Source organism: Alosa sapidissima, chromosome 21, assembly GCF_018492685.1.
Source record: "Alosa sapidissima isolate fAloSap1 chromosome 21, fAloSap1.pri, whole genome shotgun sequence".
Classification (NCBI taxonomy): Eukaryota; Metazoa; Chordata; class Actinopteri; order Clupeiformes; family Clupeidae; genus Alosa; species Alosa sapidissima.
Window position 1 is genome coordinate 18,422,161 of NC_055977.1, and position 11,738 is coordinate 18,433,898.

The 11,738-nt window shown below is 42.7% G+C and overlaps 1 protein-coding gene across 1 annotated transcript in view; it reads left to right on the forward strand.

Moving 5' to 3' along the window:
- mc5ra (melanocortin 5a receptor) overlaps nucleotides 1-11,389 on the forward strand; it is a 32,007-nt gene extending 20,618 nt beyond the window's left edge. Inside the window, exon 2 of the mRNA XM_042076101.1 lies at nucleotides 9,786-11,389. Coding sequence (XP_041932035.1) covers nucleotides 9,912-10,988 — 1,077 coding nt within the window. The 5' untranslated portion in view covers nucleotides 9,786-9,911 and the 3' untranslated portion in view covers nucleotides 10,989-11,389. The remainder of the gene's footprint in view (nucleotides 1-9,785) is intronic.
- Nucleotides 11,390-11,738: the final 349 nt, after the last annotated feature.

The window sequence follows — 11,738 nt, forward strand, 5'->3', positions numbered from 1 at the left end:
ACTGCAAATTCAAAACTGGATTACTCTGGAACGGCTAACTGTACAGGGGACTGCTTTACACTTTTATGTTCGGTAAGGTCTGCTGTTTATTCTGATATGTGGTTTGTCATGTGTTAAAAGAAGGGTTCGTAATGTATTCCACCGAGATGAATGGGTAGGGAGATCATGGACGCAAAACCTTCAGTAGAATGTATGATTAAATTGAATTATATTATTTACTTTTCTCGCGAACCGTTCAACACAGCAATTATCGGCTAACATCGTTTAAAAGCTGAGAAAAAGCTCTTCCATGTGACATCACTTGTGATGTCTGTGTGATGAATAGGCTACTTCGCGAGAAGTTCAACTGAGAAGAATGGGTGAATTTGGACGCACTTTCTTGCGATGTCACTTTCTCCACTGCGTAAAAGACTCAATTAATTTGCGCTGTGAATGCTAAGATTATTTTGACAGGCCGCAGGCTAAATAAAAATCGCTATTAGTAGGACACAAAGCAGAATAGGAAAGAAGGGGGCACCAAGGCCACCGTGGCCTGTAAACCTATGATTTTCAAAGGGGCTTCACGGCCAACGCAAGGGGCTACCACGGCCGTTGTGGCCGCCGTGAAATTCCTACCCTGCCAGTGACAGAATAACGTATGAAGCATAATATTAAACTCACCGTTCTGTATCCGTCGTCCTCTTCTGTCCCCACAATAACTTTTCATTGGAGACTTTTTCGTCTGACTCTGTTTTTTCTGACAGCGTTTTTTCTGAGACCTGATTTTCTGAGACCTGACTCCACTTTTTCTGACAGCGTTTTTTCTGAGACCTGACTCCACTTTTTTCTGATAGCGTTTTTTCTGAGACCTGACTCCACTTTTTCTGAGGCAGTTTGGTTTGAAGCAGTTTTATCTGAGGATGACAGAGGTTTTTCTTAAGCTGAGGCAGTTTTGTCTGAAGATGACAGATGTTTTTCTGAGTCTGACACCTGAGTCTGGTTTTTCTGACGCTGAGGCAGTTTTGTCTGAAGATGACAGAAGTTTTTCTGACGCTGATGCAGTTTTGTCTGAAGATGACCGATGTTTTTCTGAGTCTGACACCTGAGTCTGAGGATGTCCTAAAATGAACACCGTACCCCCGGCCGCCCCTCCTCCTTTCCCTTCTATGTGTGAGACCTCAGAAGCAAGCGATTGACGTGCAAACGAGCGATAGAAAACTGATTAGCGCAAATGAAAGCAAAATACTCCAATTTATTTTTGTAAGTGTTCGTGCCGCTCCCCATGTGTCATGAAAAAAGCTCCCATGCCAAAAACCACTACTGACACTGCCTTTACCATTCCTCCAGAGAAATCAGCTTGCACAGGTGACTCAGAAACAGCGCTGACTCGGAATTAGCCCTATGTGTCTTTTTGCCAGTGCTTTTTAAATAATTAAAAAATATATAGCCTATTTACTCTTGTGTCTGTTTCAAGTCTAATCAACTGTGTTCTTGAAAACTGGTAGGTGTAGGCTAATGTTTAATTCCTTTAGATCATTTTAGACATTCCCCTTCAGTCCTGACCCCCAATACTTCAAAGACCTGTTATTTTGCTGTCAGTTAGACAATATGCAGATTATTTTAGACTATGTTTTAATTAGACAAACTTGTATTTTTTCTCCAAGATGAATAAACCGCCTAGTCCTGACAGAAAATGTTCTTCTTTGCACTCCCACTCTTGGATAGGAATGTTTATTGTCAAAAGGATAACTGATCCGGACCTATTTTGGGACGATTACGTCGTAGAATTGATATTTCACAACACCAGAAAGGTAAATTAAACATTGTGCACCACGAACGCTTTTGCAAACTGGCCGACTTCTGTTATGTTTCACTGTTATGCGGACTATGCTGTTGGTTTATCTGTGCGAGTGTTTAATCGACTCCAAGATGCGGGAGGTGGGGTTACACACGCACTCCGCTTATATAGGCTACCAGACCTACGCAAGACCACACAGCAAAGAGGGTTCATTCCCTTGGAAGTCTAGCCTACGTTATCTTTGAGAAGCTGCTCGAATTACTGACTAGATTTCTTGCTCACGTTCCGCTCATCAACAGGTGCTGGAAACGTCTCGTTCTCGAGGGAAACGGTGAGTGCTGCCGACCGCGCGTGGCTTTTTAGGTGGCCGTTGGTCTTTGGGTAGGCTACTTAATTCTTGTTGTAAACCAATTACCTACACTTATTTTGAAATTGATGCCTAGACGGAAAATGCCATTACCTGCTGCAGTCTAATCACATGGCTTTTTCAAAATCATAGATTGGAGTGAAACCCTTACGTTAGATGAAGTGTTTAATTTATATGGGCGCTGTCCATTGTCCGGTACTGAAGTACAATACGAATTTGCAATGATGTCGGTGAACTTAGAAAACCCAATTAGGAAATGGTTTAGAAAACTAAAAGTAGAAATTCAGTTGAGAGACACCTAATCACAGACTATTTCAAAGAACGGTCTTTGACCAAATTACCTCCCTGAGACCATTAGGCTATTCTTTGTATCTTGAAAAGCTAGAAATAGCAAATGTGAAGCAATCATTCAACATTGTTTTAGTGCGTGGGCTCCTCAGTGGCATTCTATAGAATTATTGGTTGCATTCCCCATGAATGACAAAAGAGCTCCTGGGCAGTAAAAGGCATCTTCGCAGACATGAACACATTCCTCAGTTTACTTGAGAATCGGCCTACAAATATATCATTCAACTGGAACATGACATGGTTATGAAATCAAGTCAAATGTGGCTTGGAATGGCAAAGTAAACATGACTCCATCATTTAAATTCAACAGGAGGATGAAGAATGTAAGAACAACCCCCTTGGAGCCAATTCCTTCTGGACTTGTTAAAATAAGACTTGCTTTTTTCAGTCTAAGAATACCCTTTCTATCTTATCTCTATCTGTCATTTCCTGTCTAACTCTATGTACACTATGTATGTGGACATACATATTCCTACTCACATTCTTTCCCTCTTTCTTTCCCTCTTTCTTTCTCTCTCTCTTTCACACTCTCTGTCTTTAACTCCCTTTTCTTTCTGTGTATGTGTGTGATGCATTTTAATAATGTTTAACAGTTTAATTAATGAGAAGCTATGCAAATCCCTTTGCTTGGGTAAATAGCAAGTCTGTAATGGGGCTATTCTTGCAAACTACAAAAAACAGGTGCTATACTGTTTTTTGAGCAAAACAGCGTCTTGGTGGTCCTCAAGGCATGGTTTAAAACAAAATGATGATTTTCAATATAATATGTCCATTTGGACTATACATCTTGCTTCTTTGTCAGTAGTCATTTTAGTATGTGTGTTCTCTTGACTGGAATTGAGACAGCGAACAAATGCAAGAAAGGCTCAAGATCTATTGCTCCCATGGGGTTAAGGCATGGCAATTAGAGTTGCACCAGTACTGTGCTGTAGATCTATACTTAGATCTGTGCTTTTTATAAAAGGAATAGCAATGGCCCTCCTCAGCATGTCGCTAAACAGGAGGCTACCCCATGTAGCCCCAGGGCTTCTTAAACGCACGGTCCGTGTGATGCTGAATGAAGGGGAATCGTGGGTGATTTGATGCTGCTGAGAAAGACTGCTGCTACTGCTGGGGCTGCACCAGCAGTCCGGTCTGAGTCAGCCCTGTGCGGGGGCGTGAGTCAGAGCCGGCCCCTGATATGTGGAGGTGCGCCACCGCATCGCAGCCGGCAGGGCAGACAGGATTGTGCTGGAACACGACATGCCAGGGGAGTCAAAGAAGATCATAAAATAGAAAAGGACTGAGAGAGAGTGAAAGACAGGGAGGCAAAGAGAGAGATGTGAGAAAGGCAGAAAGAGAAAGAGAGAGAGAGAGGCAGACAGAGCACATATCCTTCTGGGGAGTGACCTACAATACACTAATGGAAAAGACATGAGTAACAGGAAATTGATGGAACGAATGTTAATATATGAACATGGTTGCTACTTTAGGTGATAGGTGAGCACACAGAAGGGAATAAATTGTGGCTGCAGGTGGGTGGCTAGCCTGGCCCCACCCGCCAAGTAGCTCTACTCATTTTCATCTCGCTGAGATACTAGTCTGGCTCCTGTCCATGCGTTTATGTTTCCCCAGCCAGCAGGATGGTGGGCCAATCAGTGATGAGGGGATGACATTAGTTTTGAAATTGAAAGTGGCTGTGGGCAAGGTAAAGAGTAGTAGCAACACCTGCAAATGTAAAAAAATGCAGTCAGAGGAATATGTAAATGTAAGCAGCAAATGTAAATACATTGTTCTGCTGATGCTTTATTAGCAGTTCCGCCACCTCAGATGAATTAATAATAAATATATTCTTTCATACCAACGATATAGCGTGATGATATTGTTAAAATAAATGGTGAGTTAATTTTTCGCGTGTACAGAGGTGACCAAGAAGCTAGCAATTCTTGTCCAAAAAGTATTGCTACACCACAATACTCAATATGTTGTCCAACGGTGAGTCATTTTTCCCCATCGCATCGGCACTGGGTTCTCCCACCTGCCAAATCCCACTTTAACCACTGAGAGCACCCATACACTCTTCACAAAGTGAGTGAGTCTTTTGAAATCAGGCTAGGAAGTGACAGGCAGGGGTTCAGTTATTATACAGTAATAGGGCTGGGTTTATCCTTATGGACCTTCTATAAGTAGCCTGAGAGCATGCAGGGTGACTATATCCAATCATACTGTGTATGGGCTTTCAGAATCATGATGAAAGACATGCTTATTATTAGACCCATCATAAAAGCAAAGGAAATAAAATCCTCTTAACAGGCTTGGGTGAAATAGACAGCCATATGCAACCCGGAAGCCCATGGGCCTGAAATAGCACATTGAGATCCTACATAGATTTGTCATGGAGGTATATCCTTGACAAGAAAAAAACATATATAGCATTTAATGCTTTGAAAGGTGCATGCATCTTTTCATGTTGGCCGTATATAATTTCCCATTTTTCTGACAACTTGATCTATTAAGATTGCAGATGCCTGCCTGCCATCTGGCTTGGCACTTTCGTTCATAAGATAAGTTCATAAGATTCCCCAAAAGGTGCTTTCAAATCCAGGTTCATACAGGAATGACAAAATAATCATCCTCCATTAATGAAAAGGGGCTTCAGAAATCAGAAATGAGCTTTAGCTAAAAAGCCTCTATCAGAATATGAAAGCTGCCACACAGTACACTGGGATGAAGGCTGTTCAGTCGAACACCATTGGACCTCTGTCTTCTAATGTTTCTTTAATTAGTACAGGCTTTTCATGTTGCTATGCGTGTCCCCTAGACTACCAAATCCTGCATTTATATTTTTCCTCTCTCCTTTTTATCTATCAAGGTGTAGCTTGAATGACATTAATATCGAATGTAACCCCCAGCGCCCCAAAAAAAAAAAAAGATGCAGAGTTAAACTGCACTCTGAAATCCCTTCAGCAAATATCATGGCTTTCAGAAACTCCTCTCTCTCTCTCTCTCTCTCTCTCTCTCTCTCTCTCTCTCTCTCTCTCTCTCTCTCTCTCTCTCTCTCTCTCTGTTTTTGTCCACTTTTAGAAGAGTGCGCGTTTGCTGATAATTACCTCTTGTCCCTACTGTAACTTCTGCAGAGCCTCCATCTAGATCAGTGCTAGTGGACAGACAGGAACTTTTCTATGACCAATTCATAAAGACCTTTTTTTTGTAAGAGCCACTATTCCAATTCACCATTTAAGGCGTGAGCATAATAACCAATGACAATGCTTAGATTTCAGTAGAAACTGAGGTCATATGATTGTACATAATGATGATAATCACCTTCCTTAGCGCTCTGTAAATACATTGGAATGCATCAAATCAATATGGCAGCCTTTCATACTTGCTCTAAAATGGCAAGATCTCAGAAGAAAGCTGTCTTGAGAAGGAAATGAAACAAACTCAGTTGACACTGTGTATGACTTTTTCCTGTACACACACGCACATGCACGCATACACGCACACACACAAGCACGCACGCACGCACGCAAGCAAGCACACACACACACAAATGACCACATTGAATGCACACACTTGTGGACGCACGGGTGTGCTCACATGCACCCTCATATAAACCTGCATGTTCAAAGAATTGCACTCTGTGTCCACTCAACATACCAACTCCAATCTGATTTCAATTCAGCCTCTCTACTAGAGTTGAGTAGCTTGATTGAACACAGCGGGTTGTCTTAAAGGTGCAATCAGTGATTACACATGACGTCACATTGTTTATGTTTGGTGACAGTTATGGGATTTTGGCAGATGCCAACACAAGGCAAAGCCCTGCTAATAGGTTCATCAAACTGAGCCCTTATTTTAGCAACTATTTCAATGAAAAATGTTGCAAAGTAATCTGCTGACAGTGAAGTATTTGATAGCGTTGGTGGAGGATTGAGAAGAGCTCTACTCTACCTGTGATCTTAATTCATCCGACCCAAAATTCACATCTTTATGCTCAGTTTGCAATTTAACAACACACTTCTAGCAAAACTGTACTCATTGGTGTCTATTATTTACACTAGTTGTCTTCCCATATTAAAACACTTTTAGATAATGAGTTCAACTAGCAATCAGACCAGGACCAATCTTAACAAGGACCAGGCGATTCCATGATGCCTAGCACCAGACAACATTGTATGTAATGTGGATGAGATCTTATGGCCATACCTAGACAGAAGGCCTAACTGGATATACAATTATGGATCACATGTGATGTGGTGTTGCTTGAGGGAACAGGTCATGTCCTCTGTACAGCACATCTTTTGTTTGTTCCATTTGCACCATTTTTGGCAGTGATAGAAACAGAAGCACATTGCACTCAGCACAGAAGGTGGCTGCGGCTCAGGAAAATACATCCCATGGGCTCAAAGTAGACCACACTTATCTGGACAGATATTTGGTGTTGATCTGTGAAGGATATGATGTGTCAGTGCAGTGCACTAGGAGTTGTTGTCAAAAGCCTTTTTGTTTTGTTTGGTGTTTAAAAGCAAAAGGAAAAAAAAAGAACGACCTCAGATGTCAATTCAGCATTCTCATTGCAAAATGTTTGCTGCATCACTGAAAAGAATGGTCTTTGTTTTTAAAATCTTGATTTGTTTTCATCACTCTTCAAAAGAAACTTTGGGCTAATTTAAGCGGCAATTAGGGTAACTAAAACACCCCCCTTGCGCTATGACAGAACTCCACACATCAAATACAATTAAGATTACAGGCACGGCAGGCAGCTGAGGTGGTGAGCCGGCTTGTCGATAAGGAGTTGGCATTGCTTACAGCGTGAGCGTGAGCTGCCTGTCACTCATTAAGCGGCGAGCTCTGGCGGTGGCGTGACGCTGGAAATGCAAATGAAGTCTGTTTGCGATGCGATTTACTCGAAGAGACGAGCGGCAAGGCCTCATTAGAATCATTGGCATGTGAGCTTCGGCATCAGCAAGCGATAAAGAAAAATGGCATCTGTTTTTATCCAGAGAAGAGCGGCATGGCACAGAGTGTGTGTGGGCTGTCTGGATGTCGCTGTCATGCTGTGAAGTGGCCTTGTCTTTAGGTGCTGATAACAGGAGCAGGCTGACATTGCCATGGATGTCTTTAATTTTTACAAGCAGGTTATACATATTTATATGCTGCTACTTTTAATGGGATTTTAACCTTCTCTGCATATTTCTTTCAGCTTATCTAATAGCAAATGAATATAATGTTATTATAATAAATCATAATTTAACCTACAGGGTGTTCAATCTTTTACTGCAACAGTTAGTGAATGGAAATGATTGGGAGAGAAGGAGATGGAGAAAGGCTATGATTGGGTAGGACTGTTAAATGGCCCACCATTTGCTGAAATGGAAATAAATACATAAGCAATTATCTTGTTACAACTTTGTTAGTGTAAATAATCCACTGTTAAAACATCCTGAAGACAAAAAATTTGATTATTTTTCTATGCAAGATAGTTTACCTCACTTTGAGGGTTTAAAAGTAGTAGGCCAACATAAACTGTTGTCGGAAACATAAAATAGCATATTGAGCCGGTCCGAGGTAAAAGCAAACAGTTTACTTTGACATTCACACTTGCTCCACTGGATTCCATTGTATAGCCATTTTGCACTTGACAATTGGCATTCTACCTCAATGCTAGAGATATTTTCACAGAGTTTTCGTTGCATAATGCAACTTGTTTATTGTATGATGGTGTCTTGGATGCGGTTGTACCCTCTTTCCATTCGGGTCCAAACTTCTGTCCGTTTTCTCATCCAAAATTATGTCGTTCCACCCCAGTGCAGAATCCCTGGGGTGTAATTATAGAGGGCCTGGAAAAGAAGGCACTCTGGAGCACAGGCCTCCACTAAAGCTCATCAGAAGCTATCCTCTGCTGAACAGAAGGTCCCAGGTCATTTGAAAGAAACGTTCAGCCTGCAGGGTTCCCATCCTTCTGAAAAGACAGTTTCAATCCAGAAGAGATGTGATGGGGAATGAGATTTGACAATCAATCTGTGCCATATCATTCCCCCAATAGATGAAAAGAAGTGCCCATTATCAGATCCAAATCATTACCCTTTGTTACAGGTAATTGCTAAGTAATTGCTGTAGTCATCACTTTTAGGTGAAGCCAAAAGCGTCTCCATAGGCATGCATTCAAGAGTATAGCACTGTCTAAAAAGGACTTCCAGACAGAGGAATAAAACTTTCTTCTACTTCTTCTCTTGCTATGGATTAGGTACCATGGTAACCATAGCACCATAGCTGTATGAAGCTGAAGAAAATGTATCGTAAAACCCCCAATTATCACCACTTTTGTTCAGAAATTCTAAAACAACAATGTTTTTTAACACTTCAAAATAACATTTGCTAAATGAACCTTACATTTTTCAGTAGCCATAGATGTGTAGATTTGAACAAAATCTGGTTTGGTTCTTAACAGGAGCATTTACTGCCTGAAATATCCGATTTTGTTTACCACGCTCGGAGTTATAGTGCTGGCCTGATGGGTCGCCTATTTACGCCGTTTCAACAGCACATGAACAGTTAGACCGAGAATTCTCGTCATGAAATTAAAATTCCACTGGGGCTCCAAGCCTTACAACACTGTTTACAGCTCTTCGAGTCACGGTAAAATGTCATTTTTGGTACATAGCTAATTCAGATCAACCTATCGTGGGTGGTTGCGTTTCTTTAGGAGTCCGCCGTCTTGGTTTGTATAGAAATGGATATTAAGTGACACATACACGCAAGACAGCGGAAATACGGGACCGACGGTAATAGGGGGAGTTCCGATAGTGAGCAAGTGTGCGTGAATGAGCAAAATCTGTGGAAACATAACTGTGTAGACCTACTTTTTTCCCTAAATGTAAGGTGGATTTTACAAAACAAATCATCATGATTATTAAAAGTGCTCTAAGCAATGTTGGTAACGTCACTTCTGTTGACGTTCAAACAAAACTTCCTTCCCCTCCCTCCCATGCAATGGAAACACGCATCTCGTCGGTGATGGGTTGGAACAGTTTGTTATGTTTTTGGTTGGAGGTTGGACCAGGTTGTTTTTGTTGCCATTTATTCAGTGCACAGGCAGCTAGCGGATGGTGAGGTGATGTTTGCTGTATGTGACAAAAAATGTTTTAGCTTAGAAACTGTGTAACATTGCTTAGAATACCTTTAAATAAAAATAACTATCCCAGTGATGTCATGTGACCCTTTTTTATGATGAGTTGTTAATTAGTTTAGAAGTTGTGATGTTTTAAGTGTTACAGTTGTGTCATTAAATGAATCATTTCCCTTTTTCAGTTTGCGGTTGTTCACTGGACAATGCTCTGCCTACATCAGTGAGAACTGGAGAAGAGCCCCAACGCTGTGTCTGTTCCTGTTCCCCCCCGCACTTGACCCGACCTGCGCCCGAGACGCAGGCCCAAGATGAACGCCTCCGAGATCACCACCCTCCCCCTCCCCCATTGGAGCCTGTGGCTGAATGCCAGTCCCGTGTACTCCCACCCCAACGCCACCGCCACGTCTGCGCCCATGGCCAAGCCCAAGGCGTGCGAGCAGCTCAACATCGCCACCGAGGTCTTCCTCACACTGGGCATTATTAGCCTCCTGGAGAACATCCTGGTCATCTGGGCCATCATCAAGAACAAGAACCTCCACTCGCCCATGTACTTCTTCGTGTGCAGCCTGGCCGTGGCCGACATGCTGGTCAGCGTGTCCAATGCTTGGGAGACCATCGTCATCTACCTGCTGGCCAACCGGCAGCTGGTGGTGGACGACCACTTCACGCGGCAGATGGACAACGTCTTCGACTCCATGATCTGCATCTCGGTGGTGGCGTCCATGTGCAGCCTGCTGGCCATCGCTGTGGACCGCTACGTGACCATCTTCTACGCGCTGCGCTACCACAACATCATGACGGTGCGTCGCGCCTCCTTCATCATCGCCAGCATCTGGACCTTCTGCACGGGCTGCGGCATCGTCTTCATCATCTACTCGGACTCCACGTCGGTCATCGTCTGCCTCGTGTCCATGTTCTTTGCCATGCTCGTGCTCATGGCGTCCCTCTACAGCCACATGTTCATGCTGGCTCGCTCGCACGTCAAACGCATCGCCGCGCTGCCCGGCTACAACGCCATCCACCAGCGGGCGAGCATGAAGGGCGCCATCACGCTGACCATCCTGCTGGGCATTTTCGTGGTGTGCTGGGCGCCCTTCTTCCTGCACCTCATCCTCATGATCTCCTGCCCGCGGAACATCTACTGCGTCTGCTTCATGTCGCACTTCCACATGTATCTCATCCTCATCATGTGCAACTCGGTCATCGACCCGCTCATCTACGCTTTCCGCAGCCAGGAGATGCGCAAGACCTTCAAGGAGATCATCTGCTGCTACAGCCTGCGGAATGTCTTCGAGAACGTCCTCACGCTGCCTATGACGGACCGGACGGCCAGCAACCAGGTCTACGACACGTCTCAGGCAGCAAGGAACGCCAAGCGGTCATAAGCTGGTGTAAGTCAATGCTTGGAGGATTTCATATCATGTGATAAGCTACACCTGCAGTGCCACTTGGACTCAAAGGATGGATGGATGTAAACAGGACTATTCACTATCATGACAGTCAATAAAATATTACATTCTTAAAGGTTGTCATTTGATAGATCCATCAATTCATATTCAAATACTTTTAAGAATATGGTGAAAAAGATCATTCTGCCACATCTTACAGACTATCAGTATCAACTGTAAATATCTAAAATAATGTCAACATTAAAGTTGAAAAGAGCTATCTGAAGGCATAAACTATCATAGTGTAATACTACTGTAAATGTGCTACAAGACATCAGGACTTCTTATAAATGCGTGTGGTAAACTAGTTGTAAATAAATGGTGTACATTGTTATAATATGTAGATTGTAAGATTGATATATCGTCACCTTGATATGACACTAATCTACTGTGAGCTATCTTGAATGTAACATATTTTTTCATGCATATCCATGCATGTTTATATTTCCTTCTGATCCCGTCAGACGACTCTTTCCTGGGATTTCTCTGGTCCATGTACACTTAGGTGCGCACATTGAGACCAAACTGCAAGTTTTCTTCATTTAAATAGGCTGAATGAGTGAATACAAAATCAAATACGTCTGTTTTTAGGGGTACCAACAAAGTTATATCTTTGTAATGCAAAAACAAATCACATTCTTCTTTCTTCACTTTGGCCTATTCCATAGGCATGCAGCTCTTACATGA